At 36.1% G+C, this 27,689-nt stretch overlaps 2 protein-coding genes across 9 annotated transcripts in view; one reads left to right on the forward strand and one right to left on the reverse strand.

Annotated features, from left to right (window-relative positions):
• Positions 1–27,689, reverse strand: part of LOC138694527 (uncharacterized) — a 431,371-nt gene that overhangs the window by 56,732 nt on the left and 346,950 nt on the right. The gene's annotated exons all lie outside the window — the stretch shown is intronic.
• The window catches only part of LOC138694526 (LIM/homeobox protein Lhx9-like), a 196,121-nt gene that overhangs the window by 666 nt on the left and 167,766 nt on the right, over positions 1–27,689 (forward strand). For all 3 annotated transcript variants that reach the window (XM_069818336.1, XM_069818335.1, XM_069818337.1), the window contains exon 2: positions 25,479–25,738. In XM_069818336.1, coding sequence (XP_069674437.1) covers positions 25,503–25,738 — 236 coding nt within the window. In that variant the 5' untranslated portion in view covers positions 25,479–25,502. The remainder of the gene's footprint in view (positions 1–25,478; positions 25,739–27,689) is intronic.

A 27,689-nucleotide genomic window follows, 5' to 3' on the forward strand; every position in this document is an offset into this window, starting at 1 on the left:
ACGTCAAGTAATTGGACCTCAGACTTATTGTCCGTACAGACAATATTTACCACACAGTAGAGGACAAAGGAGGGTCTCTCAGAGCGTGGGGTCGGCACAACTTCGGATAGTACCATAAGGGGATTTTGTGACATATATATATATATATATATATATATATCGTTATATACATGTGCTTTTACCGTGGGCGGGATTCGAAAGCAGTGTCGTGATTTCCACACAGATCCATTATATTGAGCTTAGTTTGATCGTATAGGCCTACTGCAGCCTGTTACGTAAATGTTGTTGACGCCTTCTTTTACATGTGAATTAAACATTTTGACTTCAAATGTCACACCTTTTTTTTTTTTTTTTTTTTTTTTTTTGCTAGGAACGCAATGGACATGATCTGACTATAGTGTTACTCGAATTTCCATACTGTTATTCGATAACTGGTGTATAGGCTACTGTATATCTATTACTATTGCATCGTTAGTAGAATGTTAGACCTATTTGCAACGGGATTCAGAGAGAGGGAAAGAGAAGAAGATATTCAAATCGAAGCGTATTCAGACTAGAATTTCTGCTGACAGAGATGGCGATAAGACAGATTTCCCCAGAGTAGGCCTACCGCTTCTTCTGTAATTTCATAAATTTCCGCTATCGCAATATTATTATTATTATTATTATTATTATTATTATTATTATTATTATTATTATTATTATTATTATTATTTCATCGACTACTCATGGAATGTTGTCGAGTGCTCTGCAGCGCCCGTTAATTGGATCGTCGCTAATTGCAGCTGCACCAGACCTCGTTCTAATTGGAGGTCCAGTCTAATTGGAAGCCAAATATTAAGCCTACGCGCTTGCATCGGGTATCTGTGTCAGCTGCATGCGACGCGATGAGCGGGAATGGATTTCCGTTCCCTTCCACGAAGCCATCAGTTCGCTAGTTCATTAGTTACAAGTCAAGAATATGCCCCATTCGGTAAATTCTGTTTCATAATCATAACAGCTTCATCACCACTCGTAGCTGCTTTAACTTCACTGCTCAGTTAGCCAGAATAATAATAATAATAATAATAATAATAATAATAATAATAATAATAATAATAATAATAATAATAATAATTATTATTATTATTATTATTATTATTATCATTATTATTATTACTATAATCATAACTTACTTACAAATAGCTTTTAAGGAACCCGGAGGTTCATTCCCGCCCGCACATAAGCCCGTCATCGGTCCCTATCCTTATCAAGATCAATCCAGTCTCTACCATCATATCCCACCTCTCTCAAATCCATTTTTATAATATCCTCCCATCTATGTTTCGGCCTCCCAAAAGGTCTTTATCCCTTCGGTCTCTCATGCATTTCTGGATTCGCCCATGCATGCTACATGCCCTGCCCATCTCAAACGTCTGGATTTAATATTCCTAATTATGTCAGATGAAAAATACAGTGCGTGCAGTTCTACGTTGTACAACTTTCGGCATTTTCCTCATCATTATCAACCACAGGGATTAGACCTATTGGCCTGTTCCGTCTTCAAAGTTCATGTCGTCTATCCATCTTGTTCTTGGTCTACCAACATTTCTGTGTCCTCTTGGTTCATAGTCCAGTATTACTTTAGGCAACCGGTCGTCATTCATTCTTCTTATATGTTGGTACCAATTATGTTTTTGTTGTTGTACTTTCTCAGTCAAATTAAAAATATTTAGTTGTTTTCGTATATTTTTGTTCATTTGATCTAAAAGAGTGACACCAGCAATGCTTCGAAGGAATTTCAGTCCGGCTGTTACTTTGAAGATTCTCAGTAATAAAGATGTCCCCTGGTCTCGTTACGAGCGATGCACATAGTAGGACTGGTGGTAGGACTGCTACCTTAAACTTCATACCTCTTAGCCCCAAATATTTTCCTAAGCACCTTATTCTCGAACACACTTAACCTCTGTTCCTCTCTTAAAGTGAGAGTCCAAGTTTCACAACAATACAGAACAAACGGTAATAGGCCTGTAACTGTTTTATAAATTCTAACTTTCAGCTTTTTGAGAGGAGACTGGTTGACAAAAGCTTCTCAGCCGAATAATAACAGGCATTTCCCATACTTATTTATTCTGCGTTCAAATTTCCTCACGAGTATCATTTACATTTGTTACCGTTGCTCTAAGATATTTGAACTTTCCCACCTTTTCAAAGGATAAATTTCCAATTTTTATATTTCCACTTCGATGATAATAATAATAATAATAATAATAATAATAATAATAATAATAATAATAATAATAATAACAATAGTCTAATGTTCTCTTATTAGTGCTTACGTCCTAGTATTTGTGCCTACAATTCGAGAGAACTTTGGTTCGATTCTCACTATGAAAGTGGAAATTTCTCTCTTAGTCCCAGAGATCTAGCTTCAGCTTGTGTTAAGGGGACATGCTACTGAGATTTCTAATCTCCACAATTTTGATTGTAAGTTTTTGAAATTTTAAAATCGAATAGATGTTGATGAGTTACATGTGCACAATTATTTTCAAAATTTTATGTTGAAAAATGTACTCGGAAAAAATATAATTAAAAAAGTGTTTATAATTTTAGTAAACAAATATCTGGGTCTCATATAAAGATAATTTGTTTCTTAAACTTTTAAAATGATGCTAAGACTACCTACAATGAAATGGTGCATGGGTTTGTTCCTAGTCAGTACAGTTCATCAGTAAAAAAAAAAAAAAAAAATTAACTTTTAACATTGACCAAAATTGACGAAAACTCAGTAGCGTGTCCCCTTAAGGCATGGCACAGGTGAAAATTCTCAATCCTACAGTTTTCGGTCAACTACTTTGAAATTTATACTTCATAATAATCATGCCTCAAGTAGGCCTAGGTCTGTGTTACAAAATGTTAGAGTCCCTACTCGTATTTGTTTTCAAAAAAAATTATACCCTATTATAACTTATTCTATTCCAATGAGTTTTTTTTTTTTTTTCAAAATGTTAAATGTAGAAGGTTTGCGAGATTTTCACATAAAAGTTATTATTTTCTATTCAGAAGGAATGTTTCTACAAAGTAACATATGCCTATGGGATTAGTAAATTATAAAGAGGCAGGATGTGGATTTTTAAATTTAATTCTCCTTTCTCTCCTTTCTTGTTCTGATATTTTTTTACAATTAAAATCATCCTCTGATTGAGGTTCTGGCTGATATGTACATCTGTTATCAGGCAGTATATCTCACTTGACGATAATATGTGTCAGAGGAAGAACATTGTTTGTATGCATCTGAAGTCTGACTAGTGTAATATGTAGCTAGTCGACGATGTATGTAATGGAGTGGGGGGGGAAGGAACTGGCCACCCTACTCTATTATCTCCTGGCCTAGTTGCCTCATAAGTGGTACCTTGTTGGTATCACTTGTGAGGTTCTGACCTGTCTTCGGACAGTTGACTAAACAACAATTAAAATGTTCGTATCTTGTACAGCATTATGCCTCTAGTGTCGGATGAAAACCTTAGGCCTATGTCATTCTCTTCAATAGGCATTTCTCAACATAACGTCAAAATTCCATTACATTTAGACAGAAAACCTTCTACAGTGAATGCTTTACATATACAAAAACGTTGAGAAACTTAAGTGGGAGGAAACTTGTGTTAAAGATTACAGGCAATGCACAAGTGTAGTCCTCACGCAAAGGCATTTAAATGGCGTTTAATGAAATTTAAATGGCAAAAAGCACGGAAATGAAAGTGAAAACCTGAAAGTTCAATGAATAAGCATGTCATAGATTATAACTTGTAGGCTACGTAAAACCAAATTCTCATTTTCATTACGTTTTCTGAAAACGTTACCTGTGAATTGCTTTAAGCGGTGACTTTACTCCATGCTGCCATCAGAATTCCGCTACTTTTCACTGTGTAGTGTTGGTTCAGGACTGAAATAATGTTGGCTGAACGAGGAAAAATCTTCATTAGGTAATAATAATAATAATAATAATAATAATAATAATAATAACAACAACAATAATAATAATAATAATATTTTAAGTAGGTTATTTTACGACGCTTTATCAACATCTTAGGTTATTTAGCGTCTGAATGAGATGAAGGTGATAATGCCGGTGAAATGAGTCCGAGGTCCAGTACCGAAAGTTACCCAGCATTTGCTCATATTGGGTTGAGGGAAAACCCTGGATAAAACCTCAACCAGATAACTTGTCCCGACCGGGAATCGAACCCGGGCCACCTGGTTTCGCGGCCAGACACGCTAACCGTTAATCCACAGGTGTGGACCCACATATTAATAATAATAATAATAATAATAATAATAATAATAATAATAAATAGACCTAATTATAAAGATGATGATAACAGTAATAATAATAGACCTGATGATGATGATGATGATAATAATAATAATAATAATAATAATAATAATAATAATAATAATAATAATAATAATAATAATATGGACAATGAAGAAAATAATATTAATGGCAATGATATTTAGGCCAGTGACATTTATTATTATTATGATTATGTTTACTATTATTAATGTGCTAGCCAACAGCAATAATTAGTCAACAAAAAATATGGTAGCACAAGGATTACGATTGTTTAACGACCCAGTATCAACTACTGGATTATTTAGCGTCGATGATAAAATTCAGACTAAGTTATAGATTCATATTCCGCTTTCGATCACATTAACCCTTAACACAAAGTAAAGTTTTAAGTGTGAATCATGTGTAGAGAAAAAATAAATTGTTAATGGTATTAGACCCTGCATTCTAATTGCATGTGCATATGAAATCCACATGTTTGTGAAAATAAAATTTTATTTCAATAGGTACTAAAAATCTCTGACAGAATATAGGCTTATTACTTTAATTTAATTTTAATAATAATAATAATAATAATAATAATAATAATAATAATAATAATAATAATAATAATAAATAGTAAACTTTCAAGGAATTTTCTCATTAGCTTGTTCTATCTTAACCCTAAAAATACTGAAATACTTGAAATCTGACATCTACAAGTGGAGGGAGAATTTGAGAAGTGGTCATTATGAATTTAGACCAGAAAAATCATAAGAGAAGCTACACATACACACACACACAGTAGGGCCTATGTGGAAAGGATAAATCTTCACTTCCCTATTAGAAATCAAACTAAGGTAGGCTATCAGAATCTGTCGCTAGAACCACTGTCACATAAAAATAGTATTTGGCAAGGATATATCAACACGCCTGCAATTTCAAGCGGAAATTCAAATTTATAGGCCTAACTTAGTACAAGTCAATCTACATTTATGACAAGATAAACTACAGAACTAGAAAGAACGATACAATTATCTTGGATAATTCCGATAAAACCAATAAACGTTTTCGATTTCATCATAAGTTCGTAACTTACTGGAGCTGTGGAGAATTTGCAACCACACACAGGCAGTTAAACAGGCCATGTTTAAATTGAATCACTGCATTTATACTATAGCGTAATAGACTTCACGTTCACACACTTCCAACATTTCACGCTTCATAGGAATCACTGTGTTTGTATTTTACTGCTAACCCACTTGATGTCTAGCTATAGCTACATTTCTAACAGTTCGCGTTTCATCAAGTCAGTATGTGTGTTTAAACGTACCTTTTAAGTCGCCTATTTTAACGACGCTGTATCGACTATTAGGCTATTTAGAGTGGATGAAATTGGTGATAACGAGATGGTATTCGCGAGACAAGACCGAAGAATCACCACGTATGACTACCTGACATTCTTCTTACAGTTGGGGAAAATCTCAGAAAAAAAATTCGAACAGGTAACCAGCCCAAGCGGGAATCGAACACACGCTCGAATGCAACCTCCGATCAAAGTTTATTTCACACGTATAATCATCATATGATGCCAAAACAAGGAGTGAGTATTTCTATCTTCTACCACCCGTTAAAGTGGTGGGTTATGTTTTGTCCTCCACTAACTACACATTACGATTAGAATAAAGATAGACCAATAATATTAGGTAATAATAATAATAATAATAATAATAATAATAATAATAATAATAATATGGTTTAATACTTTGCTCTAGAGTATGCCATTAGGAAAGTCCAGGAAAACAGAGAGGGTTTGGAATTGAACGGGTTAGCCTACATCAGCTGCTTGTCTATGCGGATGACGTGAATATGTTAGGAGAAAATCCACAAATGATTAGGGAAAACACGGGAATTTTACTGCAAGCAAGTAAAGAGATAGGTTTGGAAGTAAATCCCGAAAAGACAAAGTATACGATTATGTCTCGTGACGAGAATATTGTACGAAATGGAAATATAAAAATTGGAAATTTATCTTTTGAAGAGATGGAGAAGTTAAAATATCTTGGAGCAACAGTAACAAATATAAATGATACTCGGGAGGAAATTAAACACGGAATAAATATTGGAAATGCCTGTTATTATTCGGTTGAAAAGCTTTTATCATCCAGTCTGCTGTCAAAAAATCTAAAAGTAAGAATTTATAAAACAGTTATATTACCGGTTGTTCTTTATGGTTGTGAAACTTGGACTCTCACTTTGAGAGAGGAACATAGGTTAAGGGTGTTTGAGAATAAATGCTTAGGAAAATATTTGGGGCTAAGCGGGATGAAGCTACAGGAGAATGGAGAAAGTTACACAACACAGAACTGCACGCATTGTATTCTTCACCTGACATAATTAGGAACATTAAATCCAGACGTTTGAGATGGGCAAGACATATAGCACGTATGGGCGAATCCAGAAATGCATATAGAGTGTTAGTTGGGAGGCCGGAGGGGAAACAACCTTTAGGGAGCCGAGACGTAAATGGGAGGATAATATTAAAGTGGATTTGATTTATTTTATTTTAGGTTATTTTACGACGCTTTATCAACAGCTTTGGTTATTTAGCGTCTGAATGAGATGAAGGTGATAATGCCGGTGAAATGAGTCCGGGGTCCAACACCGAAAGTTACCCAGCATTTGCTCATATTGGGTTGAGAGAAAACCCCGGAAAAAACCTCAACCAGGTAACTTGTCCCGACCGGGAATTGAACCCGGGACACCTGGTTTCGCGGCTAGAAGTGCTAACCGTTACTCCACAGGCGTGGACAAGTGGATTTGAGGGAGGTGGGATATGATGATAGAGAATGGATTAATCTTGCTCAGGCTAGGAACCAATGGCGGGCTTATGTGAGGGTGGCAATGAACCTCCGGGTCCCTTAAAAGCCAGTAAGTAAGGGTTTAATAATAATGGTAATAGACATCACACTCACAAGGGTCAACTACCTATGTTTAGGACTGTGTTCGTAGGCTTATTCATTACATTTGCAATGTAACGAAGGCCTATACTGCGTCCATCAATTTTTAAAGCCAATAAGAGCTCGAGCCACATTTTCAGGTAGCATCGTTTAGAATATAAGATGTAACTACCCTACTTACACTCAAAACTCACATGACACAACATAAACAATAAGAAATAACCTTAATAAAGCACAAAGGATAGTCTGCAAAAAAGACTTTCTACACGTAAACGGAATTCGGACAACAGTAACTTGTTTATACTTCTCCATGCCAATAAAACACTTTGTTTATTTTCATAAAAACATACACACACACACACACACACACACACACACACACACACACACACACACACACACACAGACACGGTGTCTGAATTGAGCCGATCATTTTTGTTTAGGCAGCCCAAATATCACTCCAGACATATGGGATGTATTAAATGGTTTTCCAGGCGGAATCAGGGGCCTGTAGCCTACTACGTTCACTGACATCGTTACGTTAGAATTTCAATTTTCGTGTGATAATTTTATGAGTAGTCAATCTGTTGTCCTAATTATTTATATTCTTTCAGCTTTCCAACGTTTCTTATAGTCGCGTTATTCATTGGAAAGTGCTTTATCGAGTTATTTGCTCTTCTCATATTGTTTCTTAATACGTACATTAGGCCCTAAGTTTTCTCCAATTCCTCAAATTAATTTGTTTTGTTTCATTCGGAATAATTAATGGCCATAATAAGAAAATGCGTATAAAAGACAGACAGCGCAGACTTTTAAAGGCATTCATTTATTTAAAGATATTATTTTGAGTATATCACTTCCAGCGACACTACCATGAGAACGTAACAATCTGGTAGACCATGAAAAACGTTGGATTCAGAATACGACATACGATACCAACGACAATTAGCATGGAGCTGGACAATGTCAATCTATACTGTGTGCTGTAATATCTTACGACTATATTCAATTCTTCTGTCGCTCTCTTTCACTTTTGTTGTCACGAGTTACAGAGATTCTAACCGTGAATGATTACCGAAGGTAGGAATCCAGTCTCTACTATCATATCCCACCTCCCTCAAATCCATTTTTACATTATCCTCCCATCTACGTCTCGGCCTCCCCAAAGGTCTTTTTCCCTCCGGCCTTCCAACTAACACTCAATATGCATTTCTGGAACCGCCCATACGTGCTACATGTCCTGCCCATCTCAAACGTCTGGATTTAATGTTCCTAATTATGTCAGGTGAAGAATATGCAATGCGTGTAGTTCTACGCTGTCTTTCTCCATTTCCCTGTAACTTCATCCCTCATAGCCCCAAATATTTTCTTAAGCACCTTATTCTCGAACACCTTTAATCTCTGTTCCTCTCTCAAAGTGAGAGTCCAAATTTCACAACTATACAGGACAACCGGTAATATAACTGTTTTATGAATTCTAACTTTCAGGTTTTTTGAGAGCAAACTGCATGACAAAGCCTTCTCAACAGAATAATAACAGGCATTTTCCATATTTACTCTGAGTTTAATTTCCTTCCGAGTGTCATTTATATTTGTTACTGTTGCTCCAAGATATTTGAACTTTTCACCTTTCCAAAGGATAATTTCCAATTTTTATATTTCCATTTCGTACTATGTTCTGGTCACGAGACTTAATCATATAGCCTACTTTGTCTTTTCGAGATTTATTTCCAAACCTATCTCTTTACTTGCTTCAAGTAAAATTCCCGTGTTTTCCCTAACCGTCTGTGGATTTTCTCCTAACGTATTCACGTTATATGAGACTTACTTACTTAACAAATGGCTTATAAGGAACCCATAGGTTCATTGCCGCCCTCACAAAAGCCCGCCATCTGTTCCCATCTTGTGTAAGTTTAATCCACTCTCTATCATCATCTTCCACCTCCCTCAAATCCATTTTAATATTATCCTCCCATCTACGTCTCGGCCTCCTCAAAGGTCTTTTTCCCTCCAGTGTCCCAAATAATTCTCTATATGCATTTCTGGATTCGCCCATACGTGCTACATGCTCTGCCCATCTCAAACGCCTGGATTTAATATTCCTAATTATGTCAGGTGAAGTATACAATGCAGTTCTGCGTTGTGTAACTTTCTCCATTATCCTGTAACGTAATCCCTCTTAGCCCCAAATATTTTCCTAAACGCCTTAATCCCGAACACTCTTAGCCTCTGTTCCTCTCTCAAAGTGAGAGTCCAAGTTTCACAGCCATACAGAACAACCGGTAATATAATTGTTTTATAAATTCAAACTGATAGGTTTTTCGAGAGCAGACTGGATGACAAAACTACGTGAAGATTAATATTTTTTGGTCCTACAGAATATATCTGTTATGGTAACTATTAATATTGAGGAGAAACATTCGCTCCGGCGCCGAGGAGTCAGGTCACAAAGGGAAAAACACTGGAGGAGGGGAGTTCGATCCGATGCTTTGGATTGGACTTCGGCGTAGCTCAATGGTGAGTGAGCTTGGACCCGGGTTCTATCTCCGGCGCCGAAGTGAATTTTCTCCTCTAATATTAATTGTATGACAAAAGCTTCTCAACCGAATAATAACAGGCATTTCCCATATTTATTCTGCGTTTAATTTCCTTCCGACTGTCATTTATATTTGTTACTGTTGCTCTAAGATATTTGAACTTTTCCGCCTTTTCAAAGGATAAATTTCCAATTTTTATATTTAAATTTCGGACTATGTTCTGGTCACGAGACATAATCATATCGGCATTTATTTCCAAACCCATGTCTACTTCCTTCAAGTAAAATTCCCGTGTTTTCCTCACCGTCTGTGGATTTTCTCCTAACGTATTCACGTTATATGAGACTAAAATATTTAATTTACAACTTATTACTTAGCGAAAGTGAATCAATGCTAAGGAACCCGCGCGTACTGAAGGGCCTAGTTAGGTTAGTTAGATTATGTTTGATGATGCTGATAGTTTTATTATCGTTAATATCATAGGCCACACGAACTCGTACATAATTATAGAGACTGTTCACGGACTAGTAGAGGTGAAGTCGTCAAGAAATGAAGGAATAATAGCCGTACAAATGTTATAAAAGTGAAGGGGAGAAGCGTTCGTTGTATTGCCTCCAGCTTTGCTTTTATAACACAGGAGCTATTCAGGTGATTCGGCAATTACATGGCAATCGTGTTAGGAGTAATAGAGGACACCAAAGTAATTACAGGAAAACGTGTCTGTGAGCTTCTTTGGCCGCCGCAACTATCACTAGATATGCCAGGGATCGAAGCCTTGGGTGAGCTCTAGACTTGTCAGCCGCACGTGAGACGTGTCCGTATGCATCACAGAATCTGTGTGGGCGTGCAATTAATGGAAAGTGACAAGTCGACCTGGCTATTCGGTTAACACTGCTCAGTTCCGGTCCCTTATCAGTGACAACAACAAGTGTGTGAATTATGCCAGTCGTTCGGGTGATGACAGTCATTGGTTGTAATTGCAGGCACTTAAACATTTGTTACTTGTCACTTTGCTGGGAAGTACATGTAGAAAGCAACATTTGTACTACTGTTATAGAAGAATGCGACAATTGTAATCACTATGCAGTAATTAGCCCTGAGTTTTTCAGTTCAAAGCCAGCCGGTGCAAAAATTATAATCATGCAGTGCTCGAAAAGGAAGTATAATTGAAGTCGCCATGCTATGGAATTACGCCGTATTTGTTCAAAGACGGAATCTTGCATTTTTATCGAGCTTCTCTTTTCTAGAAGCATTGAACCGAAATAGTAACTCACTAATAGGTCTACGCCTCCAGTGTCACTCCTAGTTACGCCTTCGTCTCTTTACACTAGGCTATAATTCAAAATCTGCAAGATAAAAATAGTCTATATGAAGCAGAATTCCTTTGCTATAGTGAGGATCACGTAAGAACAGTTCCTAAAAGGTTAATTTGGCCGTCTCTTCAATGTTGCCAACTAATACCAGATATCACCAAAGAGGGTAACATCACAATGCCATGTTCAATAATAATAATAATAATAATAATAATAATAATAATAATAATAATAATAATAATAATAATAATAATAATAATAATGTACTATTAAGAATAACGATGTCTTGCTTTTTACTTATTTAATACACCTCATCTTTATGTTGGGAGGTGTTTTCTAAGTGGTTCAATAATTAATTTGTAAAAGAGCAGGTCTACATTTTCGTCCTAGACCTCTCGCACATTATGTTGGAAATTAGTAGATTTATATATTTTGTCTGACAACATGCTTTGACTTTGACTTTGACGATTCACGAGCCCTAACCTAAAAATGTATTTTGTTTGATCACCTAAAATGATTAGTACAAACTCCGAAAACCGAATGCCACTTTAAAATGTATGGTTAAGAATACTTACGCCTAATAATTTTGCTTTTCTAGTTTTAATTGCTGTCTCTGTGCGCATTTTCTATCGATCACCCAAGTGTATGTATCATACCATTACGTTATATTTATTTACACTTATCTAACTATAATCTTGAATTGTAACCACAACGCAACGCAACACATAAAATAACTATTAAGCTATGTATTAATATAATACTGATATTAATTATTAGTATGTTCGAATTTCAATAGGTTCCAGTAATCGGCTCAGAAATCTATAACAATTTGAATTTTCAGAATTTACACTGCCGACAACAGCTGTTCATGCTACCAACATAAGAGTTAGAAAATCACTACCAGTTGTAGTATTTCTCAGTATCGAAATTCGAAACAAAGTTGGCAAAAGAAAATTCAACCTTCAAACTGGAAAATCACCATAATCCATTAGCATATATAGTAATGGGGGAAAATGGTTAGGTTTCACCCTTAGGGTATTAACCACTTCCCTGATTAACCCGAGTTAACTCGGGTTGTTAACTTGTGTCAAAATTTATTAACCCGAGTTAACTCGTTTGAGTCCCATTTTCGCTGCTAAGTATTATATCCCGAATATATAAGTTTCCATTCTTCCATTAACTTTTTCCTTACTAGATGCTACAGAAGTTAGTGATATTGCTTAATCTGGTGGTGTTTTTTTTTACTTCTTCCTTGCGAGTGGAATTCTATGCTCATATAGCATTCACACACAGTAATGAGTAGATGCTAGTTAGTTTTACCGGTTTCTGTTTGTGTTTAGTGTTTTTTGTGCTGTTTTGTGTAAAGATGGATCAAGTTAGTGATTCCGAAACTTTTGATCAGGAATATATTCCTGTAGAAGATTAGGAAATGAAACATCGATATCAGAAGACGAAGTTATAGACCAACAAACAAATTCAGATCAGTTGATGTCGCGTCTTTTCGACAGTGGTTTGAATAGAAGACATCTGGCACATTTCTACTGCACCTCTGAGGTCCCCGTTCCCTGAAATTTTAACATTGTTTCTGATAACGATAATTCTCAATTTTTTTAATTATTCTTTAATAATGACCTCATCAACATTATATTCGAGGAGACGATTCGGCATGCTAATAAGTGTTCACAGAATGCTGAAAATAATTCGTGGCGGCCTACTACAGGCTCCGAAACACGTGTCCTTTTGGGCAGTCCCAGTATTATTCTTCTGGAACTATTTTGATGTGTAAGCGGGTTCATCTTAGTCATTTCCTGTATAAGAACTATTAAGTACCACGGTTAGTTATGGTGGGAAGAAAAATGACGGCAAAGAGTTGATTTTAGCATTTTTCTTAAATATATTGACAAATGGTCCATTTTAGTATTTGGGGCAGGATTGCTTGTCGGTGTGCATGTTATATTTTTGCTCAAGATTTATAAAGTGTAATAGGTATGCGTGTCGTTTTATATTGTTAAATTCGTATGCCATTTTGGCGTGTGTGGTAGTGTTGGGTGCGTAATTATTTACTATGTATTTTTACTAGAATGTATAACATGAGTTATTCTCTTATTATTATGTAGTTTTTGTTATATTATTTGAGCCAACTTATATTTTCTTATTGTTCTTATTTGATTTATAAGAAATTGTTACTATTCACTGGTTAAAGTAAATGGTAAATGGTTTATTGTTCACCTTCCTTTATCCAATGAAGCATTTTGAAACGTCATCGAACATTCCTCCCATCTTATAAAAATCTTTAGTTCCCTTTTAAATATAAAAGTTGTAAATAAACGCCCACAAAAATAGCTCATTTAATAGTAGGTCTATAATATGGAACCGGTAAGCAGTTCCGAAATGAAGATGGTAAAGCATATAGTCTTCTTCTTCTTCCCTTCAAGTATTAGGTCAAATGACCTGTTACGATCTCACAGTTTAATTTTTAATCCAGCGCTTCTTTGGACGACCGAGAGATCTCTTCCCGTTTGGACGATAGTGAAGCATTACTTTTGGGATTCTATCTATATGCATGCGATGTAGATGATTTATCCAGTTGTTCTGATAATGTTTTACGTGATTAATTACAGGTTCTAGTTGTAATTCTTCCATTACATCTTCATTGCGCTTGTGATCCCATTTCGTATATCCCGCTGTATAGGTAAAGCATATAGTAAAATACGGAAATTTACCTCTCCAGACGGAGTTAGTGCTGTCAATTTAAAATTGTGCTCACTTGTTTGTTTATTATGCAATTTTAAACGTGTAGTAACATCTATGGTTAAATCTGTCATTCAAGTCGGAAACAAATAATAGATTATTAGGCCTAATGAATATAAAACATAAAATTACCTATTGGAAATGGATTAATGAGAAGAGAAGCTAGGAATTCAAGAAAGGATAACGTCCATAATGAAGTAATACGCAACCAAATGAAGGCAGAAGAACCGATAAGAGAGAAAATAGAAGAGAGAGTTAGGATGACTAGGTCACGTGGTAAGATTGAGAGAGAACAGGTGGCCAAAGAAACTGTTTGAATAACCGTGACTCAGTGCTAAGCTAATAAGTCGGAGGGCGCGGATTCAAATCCCGTTCTATCCTGAATTTATAACTTGTGTTGGACAAGTCCGCAGTCAAGACAGAACAGGCGTTTTCTCCGGTTACATCGGTTTCCATATGACATCCCAAAAATTATCCATCTTCATCATTCATTACGAATGCAGGCCTAATGTGAATCAGTCTGTGGTGCACTCTGGATAGTCTCTGACGAACGAAATAGTCTACGGTACTCGGCACTAGCGACATCTATGGGGATCCGGATCATTCGCCACAAATTTTTCGTCACTAGGACGATTCGTAATACTTTACAATGTCGTTACCGGACGATTCGTAACACATTACGAATTACGGATTATATTTGAAACACTAAAAGAAGAAATTGTTACTCAACTTAATAAAACCTTGATGCCGGCTTTTATTTCGGTTGATTACGAATCTGCATTTTTGAGTGCCATTGGAACAGTCAACGATTGCTGGATGTGTCTTTCATCTTGCCCAAGCATTCTCTAGACGTATACAGCTTGAAGGAATCAACGAAGACCACATGAGGGAGGAAAACAATGAACTTCTAGTTCATTTTCATTCCTTTATTGCCTTAACATTTGTTCCCGTAGACGATGTGACACTTGCATTTGACCAGCTGCGAGAGGTGGCTGAGGAAGAACTGCTCTCAATTTTCGAATATGCGGAAGACAATTTCATTAGAGATCGAAGATGCGGTCGTGGGAGACAACAACCCCTTTTCCCACTGAACCTATGGAACTGCTATGATAGGACCTCAATGGAATTACGAAAAACAACAAACACCTATGAAGCTTGGCATAGGCGACTTAACCTTTAATGGGAAAAGCGCACCCCTCACTATAACATCTTCTGGCACTCCTTCAGAGAGAGACGGCAGAAATCAGCGTGGAAATAGAAAAAATGACAAGCAGCATATTTCCACGCAAGAAAAAGAAGAAATACGTTGACATAGGCCTAATACAATTAATAAGATTTTTAAGATTACAATATTCATTCATTCATATTGGCAGCAAGTAGTACTGTGACGAAGTTATTATAGTAACGAACATGTCACATGTTACGAAAAAATACTTGTAATCAACTTATTATGGTGACGAACAGGTATTGTGACCAACTTATCATTGTGAGCAATAGGTATTGTGACCAAATTTTCATTGTAACGAACTGCCAGTGGCTAAACTGGCCGGTGACGAAATATTTGTGACGAAAGATTCTAGACCCACATCTATGAGCCGTTCATAGAGTCGAGAGGAATAACGACAAATTAAGGGCCCTATCATTGAAAAAAAAAAACTTTTTGAATTGAGGAAGCCAAGGACGAGGAAAAGAGGAAGGCTAAATAGATCTTACTACTTGAACTAACTATACGAATGACACTACATGAATTAGGGGAGAGTCGGGTAGTATCGGACATCGGATAATATCGGACAGTGAGTCTCTTTCATCTATCACACGACGATAGTACCTGATTGACATGGTTACGTTCCTGTGATGTCGCATAGAGAAACGTAACCATGTCATTCAGGTACTACCATATGGTGGTAGATGAAAGAAACGCACTGTCTGATATTACCCGATGTCCGATACTACCCGACTCTCCCCTAACTATTGATTTTCAGAAATCTGAGGATTGAAAGCGCCTTGGTAAGATATAGCCTAATTACATGAGATTTGAAGTGAAAAAACGGCCGTGGTTGTAGAATCCCTAGAAAAAATGCAGTGCTTATTGACTAATTTATGGATATCTCATGCATGAACAACTGATCGTATATCGTAGAAACGTAAGCGCTGTACTTTATAGCTATTCCTAACATTCTTTTCTACCCATATTTTTACGAAGTTCCAAGTTGCCTCCTGTGGTAACGCTAGTCATAAGATTTGATCGCAGTACACGGATCGAAATTACATCACGATTATGATTATTATTGTCATTATTCTAATTATTACTGTTAATAAAAGAAGTGAGGAGTTCTGCCAAACGACACCGATACGAAGCGAAAACATGCCAAAAAAAAAAAAAAACTTTGTGAACCACGAATTCCACTTCATCTTGCCGGAATGCAGAAGTTTACATCATTAAAAATATATTTATTGCAAATAAGATACATTTCTCGTTCACTGACTCAACTGACAATAATCTCTGTTGGCATCTCATCATCGTAGTCGTGAATTCCGCTTTGTCATAATGGGTGCGTAACAAAGGTCGAGAAGACCTATAATAAAGATTACTGCGAAACCAATAGTCCTAGCCAGGTCGTAATGTGGGGATGTAAAATGATCATCTGCGTGCGTCTGTGAGTCTTGGTAATGGCTTCTGAATGGGGCCTCTTTTTCTTTCAAACTCGAGACTGATGTCATATGGTTCAATCGCATTTTAAACCGGATCCGGTTCCTTAAATCTGAAACTGCAAGTGTAGTAAGTTAGTGTAATTACTGCCACTTATTTTAAAGGGAAAATATTATTTTTATTTATTTAATTTAAATAAATAAATAAATTAATTTAATTAATAAATTATTTATTTATTCATTCATTTACTTGTTTATTCATTCATTTACTTATTTATTCATTCATTTACTTGTTTATTCATTCATTTACTTATTTATTCATTCATTTACTTATTTATTCATTATTTACTTATTCATTCATTTATTTGCTTACTTATTCATTCATTTACTTGCTCACTTATTAATTCATTTACTTGCTTATTTATTTATTTATTTATTTATTTATTTATTTATTTATTTATTTATTTATTTATTTATTTATTTATTTATTTATACTGGCAGACCGTGTCTTCTCTTACACTCCATCAGGTCACAAAATAGGGTAAGGTTACCTATATCGCACCACTTTACCATTAATAATTTTTATTGAACAATACAGTTTTTATTTTCTGCATTTCTTTACAGAGATACATTCCAAGAACATTTACCTTTCATGTAAAAAAGAATACTTGAATTTGATTTAATACTTTTTAATTAGGATGACATTTTCGAAACAATTGTCAGTGGTGCCATTTAAGCAACTAGTTTCCTAAATAGCACCTGCGGTTTCTTAAATAGCACCTCTTTATCTGCAGGGAACAGGATGAAGGAAAGCTTTTAATATTGAACATATTGAACAGTATTTAATGTGAATAATGTAATAAATGCAAATTACAAGTTTGTTGAAATTAATGAAAGAGAGTAACACATCTTCAAATGAAATTGAAAAAATAGAGCATAAATTACCTAATGTTTAAACTTCCTAAATGCGTTTTTTATTGTTACACATTTGCCATGTGCTTCACCAGGCAGTTCAGACTGTAAACTGCATCACGAACCGCTTCATGATATGGCTGTCTGAAATGGCTTGAAGATGGAGACATCTAAAGGCTGGGCCTATGAGTATTATAACGAGGAAGCTGAAACAGGAGCACACCATTTTCCCGAGATAATCTAGCTTCTAAATTTTTGGAATGGGTCATATAGGTGTACATACAGAAGCAACACTTTTTTCTATGACAGGTTTGAGTGGCAAATAAAATGTATGAGCTATTCGACAAATAGTTCACTGATGATGTAACCTGACTCTGAGCAATCAAATAACGATCCTGGAGGAACACCAGCTGATAATGTAGGATGCAGTATTTGACGTTTGAAAATTATCATAGGTGGTACAAAATACCTAGTGCACTTGTACAACACACACTTGTTGTATTAACGCCCTTCTCACCACTTGATATTGCACCCACCTATTGCATTCCTCGTTCAGTTAAAATTTTTGTGTACTTCTTTTGTACGGCTAAAATTGCTACAGTTGCTCATATCGCACCGGTGCGAATTAGGCACCTACAAAGTGGTGTGAATTGAGAAACTAGATTACAAGTTATTATTTCCTTCATTCTAACCTATAATCACCACATGTTCCAAAATCCTACTAAGTTAAAAGTTCTTTAATATTTCTTTAAACCAGTAAATTCTTAAGATTATAGATTCCTTTGCATACAAATCCGTTATTTAGTTACAAAATGTCAAATAAATATACATCCACCTGAGCGATTATATTAAATACACTATCACCACGCTGCAGACACAAAGAAGTGGCAGAAATCAAGTGATATGGTGGAAGTTCATATGGTAGATTGTAACAATACCACTAGATGCCACACTACTACAGTAACCTGTTTTAAACTAGCAGTGGTGCCATTTAGGAAGCGGTGCGATTTATGCTACTCTACCCTACACAAGCATTGAAATTTAACAAAAAGTGAAAAGGACAAAATACTAACATGATAAGATTGTTACATTCATTGAAAAAGCAAAGCTATGTCATTATAGACCCCGAAAGTTTGTTAGAGTGTCGAGATGTTAAGTTTCTCACCTCACGAGAAAGTCGGCACTGAATAGCAGTAGGGATGTCAGACCTACGGAAAACGCCCTGGTACTCATTCCTTTTAGAGAATCACTGAACCCCAAGGCCATAGTGCAGCCAGAAGGTTTAAATTTATGAAAAAAATATATTTATGTATATATAATCCCATCGGAAATCGAATACGCGTCCTTCTGACTTGCAGCTACCGTGCACCCGCTTCACTGAATGTTATTTAAAGCGGAATTAAAGACAGTAACGTTCTCTTTTACATATATATCCACTTGTTAATATCATATTGCAAAATATCCTTGGAAATCTGTGTAATCGTGCAATTTGCTGCATTTACTTTATGATATCGAGGTGTCACTATAGTATGTTATGCAACGAGCTTATAATGGTAGTAATTAAGACGCGAGTATATATTTATGAAACGAACGTAAGCCAATTTCATAATTTTCATAAGCGCGTCTTAATTATCATTATAGGCAAGATGCATACGACTGTTTTTGTTCGACCATAATTAAATGTTTAATTTTTAAGTTTTTTACGAATATCTTACCTTGTTACTTTAGTGATAATGAAATGGTGAACATGCGTGTATTTTCAGCGTATTCCCATGTAGTGCAACAGATGGCAGGCATGTGCGCCGTATTTATTAATTTTTTGCAGGGCTTGGAATGGATATCTTAACCTCAAGGCAACACACATTAAAACACAAGAAATGAACTCAATTTATTAGAATATTAAAATTAATATGAACAGAATTTATTTTACTTTAAATACATGTTGTTGATTGTGCAATTTGTAAAATTTATCTGGGGAAGGGCTCCCAGTGGAATGTTTGAAGTGGGTTAATGTTTATTTGAGTGGTTCGAATAATGTCACTTTCAAAACTCGCGCCTGTCATTTTGGATTGGTGTTCTCAAGGCGTGGGGATATTGCGTGTACGATATTAATCAATATCGCATATGCTTAGTTGGAAATCGATAGTTACAATAACATAATGAAGCACAGTTCTTTAATGTATGTCATTATGATAGTTACCTCTCATCTAATGAGCGTAGTATACTGTAGTATGGTCGAGCTAAAAATATGTTAATAGAGTTATTATTACTGTAGTAAGAAATTACTAGAAGACAAGGGGTTTTAGTCCATAGACCAATATGAACTGAAAGTAGTAATTGTAGTGCATGATACAGTAATATTCATCTATCGAATGTCGTAAGATTCTTTTAAGTGCATCGGACTTTTTGCAGCGTAGGATCCACACCATAGGCTACTTCCTCACCCAAATTACTTTTTCATCTCAGAAGGCCATCGCTATCAATAGGGTTTTAGCCGTGATATTCGTGTCCATAGGCAAGCATTAAGTGTACTTAAATGCGACAGGCTCATGTCAGTACATATACTGGCACGTAAAAGAATTCCTGCGAGACAAAATTCCGGTACACCGTCGACGCTGATATATCTTCGGCAGTTGCGAGTGTCTTTAAATAAACTATAGGGTAAACTAGGGTCTGTTGGACAGTCGGGCATGTTGGACACTCTGTACTTTAACGTGTTACCTCGCCACTTGTGGGCACCACATTCCGCTAGAAGTCAATGACGAAAGTAGTCACGAGTGGGGCTACTTCCGTCATTGACTTCTAACGGAATATGGTGCCCACAAGTGGCGAGGTAACACGTTAAAATACAGAGTGTCCAACATGCCCGACTGTCCAACAGACCCTAGTTTACCCTATATTTTTTTCTTGAAGTTTTGACACAAAAACTTAAACATGTGGCCAGTGACGATACGTTACAAGAAAATTAATGTAAATATTTATTAATGAGTCTCTTAAAGTACGGAAGCTAATTATGTTGGATGACGTATTCATATGATAAGAATATACCTATATACTAACAATATTACTTATCCCATCTTCACAGCAGCCTTGTCAAGACTCTGGAATTCGCTACCTGCTAGCATCAGGAACTATCGAAATACAATTCAATTAAAACGCAAACCTATTAGGCACTTGATCAGTCATTGAGATTCGTTCAGACATAGCTTCTTGTAAATACTTCTCTTATTCTAGCATTTCAATCTCAAGTAATTCATCCTTATATAGTTATTCTACGTTCAATTTGTACTTCAGTAAATAATTATTTATTTGTTCTTAACTTCTACAACAAATTGTCTTGTTTTATTAATCAAGTCATGTCTTAGTACTTTGATTTTTACTGTAATTTTAACTGCAAATTTAATATTAATTGTAATTGTAATTTTAATGTATTCTCAATATTGTAGTTGTAATCCTCTGGTAGAGGTGAAGAAAAGGCCTGGTGGGTTTTTCTCTATCATTTTTAAATAAATAAATACTGTTATTAACCCTTAACTGGAAAGATCGGTCTTTGAGACCGCTAGCAACTTTTGGTCTTTTAATATTTCCTACACTGTTTAATACACGGTGTTTGGTTCTTAGCTATGTACCACTTAGACCTAATCTTTGTGGTACATAGCTAAGAGCCAAACGCCGTGTGTTAAACAGTGTAGGAAATATTAAAGAAACAAAAGTTCCTAGCGGTCTAAAAGACCGATCTTTCGAGTTAAGGGTTAATATGCTAGCACTGGGAAAACATATCCTACAATCGCTTTTTCTTTAAAATGTACCGAAAATGAATTTCTTAATATTTTCATTGGGTCTAACTTGATTTTACTATATCATCATCATCATCATCATCATCATCATCATCATCATCATCATCATCATCATATAGAGTCCAACAAAAATCATCTTTGCAAAATTAAATAAACCTTTTCAACCGAAAATAAACTAAAATAATATTAATTTATTCTTATTGTTTCTTTAAGCATGTATATGCTATTAATTTGAATAAAATGAAACGAGATTTTATATTTTTTATTTTGCCACTCTATTTGAGGTATGATTTCTACGTAAATTCCGTACCTCCGAGTGGTTTTTACGCGGTGTTCCGCTATAGCAAGATTAGCTTAGCGGGCAACGGTAGACTACATCACTGCTGGGCAGAAGGTTGAATGATCTGACTTGATAGTCCAAGCTTGGAAATTCAAATTAAGTGAAAGCAAACAATTAAAGAAATCACAGATAATGGAAGATAATATTCTATTAATTATGGAATAATTACTTTCGAAATGGAAGTACTGGGTAAAAAGATCGATAATTATTCATATTATAAAATCCACTTTAATTCTCCGGGTTTGGAAGTTGAGCCTCGAGTTCTCCTCACTGATTGGTTAACTATGTGTCTATTCGTTTCCTCTCGTCTCTCTCTCTCTATCTCATATAGGCCTAATGAAATAATTTGGACCACAATTCCTTAGAATTTAATTCATAAAATGTATGAACAACATTATATGAATGCATTTTCACCTTGTGAGTTGACAGATATGATGTGTCCAGTCCACTTACAAAGTCTGTTATCAAATACTAGTCTTGTAGTTAGATTAAACAATGAGAATCTTTTAGAACTATCGGTTCTCAGACCGTCCGCTTACCAGAGCTACCTGCTCGCAACAGCCGACATCTTCTTCCGTGAACTCACAGCACTTCATCGGCATTTCCCTGTATTCCCCTTTGACCTACCTCGAACTGTGCACAGGTCACTTGGGAAGTGCAGTAATGTGTTGTGTTATGCAATGGCTAGATATTCGCTACATCATTGTATACTGTGTGTGTATGTGTGTGTGTGTGTGTGTATATATATATATATATATATATATATATATATATATATATATATATATTGAAGACGCACATAAAGTGCAAGAAATCTGTAGAGTAAGATAAAAATTTAGAAATTTCTTATCACCCGAAACTCATCGCAAAAACCAATATAAGATTTACTACTACTACTACGATGGCATCACAGCCCAAAGTCGAGCCTTAGCCTCTCAATTTTCTTCCTCCAACTGTCCCTGTCCTGTGCTAATCTCCTCCAGGCAGTTGTTCCGAGATAGTCCTGAGAATCGATCGTTACCGCATCTATCCATCTATTTTTGGGTCTTCCAATTGGTCTTTTACCATGTATTTTCCCTTCTAAGATCTTCTTTGGTATTCTGTTCCCTTCCATCCGATAGACATGTCCGGCCCATTCAAGCCTCCTTAATTTGATGAAAGTAACAATATCGAAACTTCTATATAATTTATATAGCTCGTTATTATAACGTATTCTCCACTGCATATTTTCTTGCACCTGTCCAAAAATTCTTCTGAGTATTTTGCGTTCAAATATACCTAGTTTAGCTTCTGTCTCCTTAGATAATGTCCAAGTTAATATAAGATTTAGTGAACAAATTTGACGTGATAGATTCTGTGAGCGATCGTGAAGGTAACGAACACGTCATATGACGACGGAAGACAAACTTGATGAGATAGGAGTAGTGCAGAGCCACTGATGCGAGTAAATAATAGTTTCTTCAGAAGATATAGGCTACGTAGATTGTGCATCGTACAAAATGAGCAACTCTTTCAGCATGTACCTACCTTCTGTGAGAACAATGATTCTTTCATTCGTAGTTTACTGCCCAAGGACAGGTCTTTCACTGCAAACCCAGCATTCTCCAATCTTCCTTTTTGCACCTTCCTCTTAGTCTCCGCTTACTATATATCTTAATGTTCTCTATCATCTGATTATCTTTTTCTGTCCGAACATCTCTCCCGTTCGCTCTTCCTTCCTTCGGTAGGCAATTTCTTATTAGCCAGTGATCCAGTCAAGAGAAGGATGAGTACCGAATTAATTACGACTTCTTTTAGAAGGGTGAAGTATTGTGTCGCCTGAGTTCACAAAAGGATATTTCGTCAGTTGCGAAGGGTCAGAACCGATAGTTTTAAAATAACTTATTCTCACTGTACATATAGAAATGTGTCAGAGGAAAAACAACAGTTTGTATACATCTTAAGTCTGATTAGTGAAATATGCCACTAGTCAGCGATGTATGCAATGAAGGGGAAAAAATCTGGCCGCCCTACCTCATTATCTCCTGACTTAGTTGCCTCATTAGTGGTGCATTATTGTGCCACTTATAAGGTTTCAACCTGTCTTCGGTTGACTAAACAACAACAACAATTGAACGTAATACAGCATGTTCTGAAGAAAGGGTTCCAATATTTAGAGATGAGGTAGTATGCATTGAAACAAGAAACAAAAGTCCTGTAAAGATGGTTCCTAAAATTAATATATCTTCTGAGAACTGTAAGAACAGCATATCTGTGAGCTCTTTGGCAAGAAGCAAATGAGGAAACAATGCAACCGAAACTAACTTAACCGACTCGTACAGCAATAATTGAAGACCTAACATTCTAAATGTGCTGTGTCAATTTGTCAGATTTCATTTTATTCAATCTAAGGGAGGAACATCCATATGAGAATATCACACTAAACTGTATTTGTCTTAGCTCAACTGTGACTCATTCGTGCGCCAAAAGACAGTATCTCAACATAGGTGCATTGCGCAGTGTGTTTTCCATCAATATCTCAGAAAGTTGTTTTTGACACTTTGCACATTTAGAATGTTAGGTCCTCAATTACTGTAGTGTGGAATTAGTTTACATTTAATAGTACGATTACGAACTACAACGTACTGCCGTCTGCTTAAGCGTTCTCTTCATACAAACACAAAGGTGAATTCGAAGGAGAAATTGTTCCGGGACCCGGGTATCGAACCCGGGACCTTTGGTTAAACGTACCAACGCTCTACCAACTGAGCTATCCGGGAACTCTACCAGGGAGTTATACCTGAAAGCTTGATTTGCATAATACACGTCACTGTTCGTGAACAGAAAATCACAATTTAAGTCGCACAGAGTTAGTGTGCACTCAATGTTGGTTGCTTGACGGTTGTCAGCCCACTTTGAGGTCTGTGGATATAGAGGGAAAAATTGGATTGGTGTCTTGTAGAGTTCCTGAGTAGCTCAATTGGTAGAGCGTTGGTACGTTTAACCAAAGGTCCCGGGTTCGATACCCGGCCTCGGAACAATTTTTCCCTCGAAATTATTTAAATCAACTTTACAGGGAGTTATACCTGAAAGCTTGATTTGCACAAACAAAGGTATGCTGTGTAATAAGTACAGCCAGGATTTCTGTGTGCTAATAGTTAAAAATGACACTGAATGTAGTTGAATGGATGCGATATCAGTTAAGAGAGTTTTTAAACATGGTTCTCAAGACATCTTGTAAACCGCGTGCTATTTGTGAGTAGCAGGAGGATTAATGATTCTCAACAGTATAAAGGAAATACTGAATGACAAGAATGACATCTAAAAGGAGTGGGAGCATGGCTTGTATATTTATAACTATACCAATTAACAATATTAACTTTTAGTACATATAAATTCAATCTCTAGTAATAAGTAGTGAAAAACGGCTGCATTCTGTTTCCTCGTTTGTTTCTTGCCCAAGAGCTCACAGTGGAAGATATGCTGCTCCTATAGTGATGGTAAACATTTGCTCATTTCTCAGAAAACATTAATTTTAGGATCTATGTTTATAGGACTTTTATTTCTTGTTTTGATGTATACTACCTCCTCTCTAAATATTGGAACTTTTTTTTCAGAACACTCTGTATAGCCTATACCAACTTCTCGAGCTATCTTTCACCTCACGTTGGACGAACACATGATGGAATTGAGGATAGAAACAGAATAATATATTAATAAACGGCAAATATCTATGCAGTAGGCAGAATTATAACCCAGAACTTGACTTCTTCTTAAAGTCGGCAAATTTTTTTTGTATTAAATGTATGGAATTCGTATGTCGTCAGTGAACGCAAGCGAGTGCTGTTTAAGGAGTGTGCCTCGTCAGTACAATCACAAGTTGAGACGAACTTTAAGCACTTGTAAGATGCGAGTGGACTTGCCGTTGCAGGTGCGCGCATGGCCGGGTAGTGCGATGCTCAAGGACCGCGACGCGATGGGGCCCGCGGCCGCCAGCCCCTGTCCCAGCGCCGAGCCCGCCGTGTGCGGTGGATGCGGAGGGCGCATCACGGATCGCTATTACCTGCTGGCCGTGGACCGCCAGTGGCATTCCGCCTGTCTCAAGTGCTGCGAGTGTAAGCTGGCCCTGGACTCCGAACTCACATGCTTCGCGAGGGACGGGAACATATACTGCAAGGAGGACTACTACAGGTAAGAAAACGCACGAATAAGCCGTACTACAGGTAGATATATAAAATATTATCTACAGCTTATACGAAGGCATAAGGTTACAGAGTAGATAAGTGTAAGTATATCATTGCTACCGGCAGACACGCAGGCATAAGATTACTACAGGCTTGCAAGTAGACACACATACAGACTTGCAAGAAAAATCGTTGTTACTGGCGGGGAGACAGTAAGCACTGCTACAGTGGAGACATGCAAGTAATGCACAGCTACAAGTAGACACACAAAGAGAAGAAGCGTTACAAATAGACTTACTAGCATGAGCACTGCTACAAATGGGAACTCTCAAGGATAAGCATTGCTTCAAGTAGGCAAGTAGATGCACAAAGATAACTAGTATTACAAATAATACATAGACCTGCAAGAATAAGAACTGCTAGGCATGGGAACACCCGAGCATAAACACTGTATCAAATAAATCAGTAGACTCACAATTGTAAGTAATACTAAAAATATACTTTAAAATAAATACTGCTTGAGGTGCGAACATTCAAGGATAAGCACTGCTATAGGTAAACAAATAAGCATAAAATATGAGTAATAGTATAACGATACAAGAATAAGCACTTCTAGAGATGGGAACACTCGAAAATAAGTACTGCTACAGGCAGACAAGTAGACACATAGATACGCAATAGTATAACGATACAAGAATGAGCAGTACTAGAGATGGGAACACTCCAGAATAAGTAGTGCTACAGTAGACAAGTAGACACATAGATAAGTAATAGTATAACGATACAAGAATATGCACTTCTAGAGATGGGAACACTCCAGAATAAGTAGTGCTACACTAGACAAGTAGACACATACATAAGTAATAGTTAACGATACAAGAATAAACACTTCTAAAGATCGAAACACTCGAGAATAAGTCCTGATACAAGTAGACAAGTAGACACGTAGATAAGTAATAGTATAACGATACAAGAATAAACACTTCTAAAGATCGAAACACTGGAAAATAAGTACTGCTACAGGTAGACAAGTAGACACATAGACAAGTAATAGTACAACTTTAGAAGAATAAGCACTTATAGAGATGGAACACTCGAAAATAAGAGGGCACTGCTACATGCAGACAAGTAGACACATAGATAAGTAATAGTTAACGATACAAGAATAAACACTTCTAAAGATCGAAACACTCGAGAATAAGTACTGCTACAAGTAAACAAGTAGACATGTACATAAGTAATAGTATAACGATACAAGAATAAACACTTCTAAAGATCGAAACACTCTAGAATAAGTACTGCTACAAGTAAACAAGTAGACATGTACATAAGTAATAGTATAACGATACAAGAATAAACACTTCTAAAGATCGAAACACTCGAGAATAAGTACTGCTACAAGTAAACAAGTAGACATGTACATAAGTAATAGTATAACGATATAAGAATAAACACTTCCAAAGATCGAAACACTCGAGAATAAGTACTGCTACAAGTAAACAAGTAGACATGTACATAAGTAATAGTATAACGATACAAGAATAAACACTTCTAAAGATCGAAACACTTGAGCATAAGTACTGCTACAAGTAAACAAGTAGACATGTACATAAGTAATAGTATAACGATACAAGAATAAACACTTCTAAAGATCGAAACACTCGAGAATAAGTACTGCTACAGGTAGACAAGTAGACACATAGATAAGTAATAGTACAACTTTAGAAGAATAAGCACTTATAGAGATGGGAACACTCGAAAATAAGAGGGCACTGCTACATGTAGACAAGTAGATACATAGATAAGTAATAGTATAACTAAACAAGAATAAGCACTTATAGAGATGGAACACTCAAGAATAAATACTGCTAGAGGTAGACAAGTAGACACATAGATAAGTAATAGTACATAACTAAACAAGAATAAGCACTTCTAGAGATGGAGCACTCAAGAATAAG

The sequence above is a fragment of the Periplaneta americana genome, chromosome 2 (genome assembly GCF_040183065.1).
Source record: "Periplaneta americana isolate PAMFEO1 chromosome 2, P.americana_PAMFEO1_priV1, whole genome shotgun sequence".
Lineage (NCBI taxonomy): Eukaryota > Metazoa > Arthropoda > Insecta > Blattodea > Blattidae > Periplaneta > Periplaneta americana.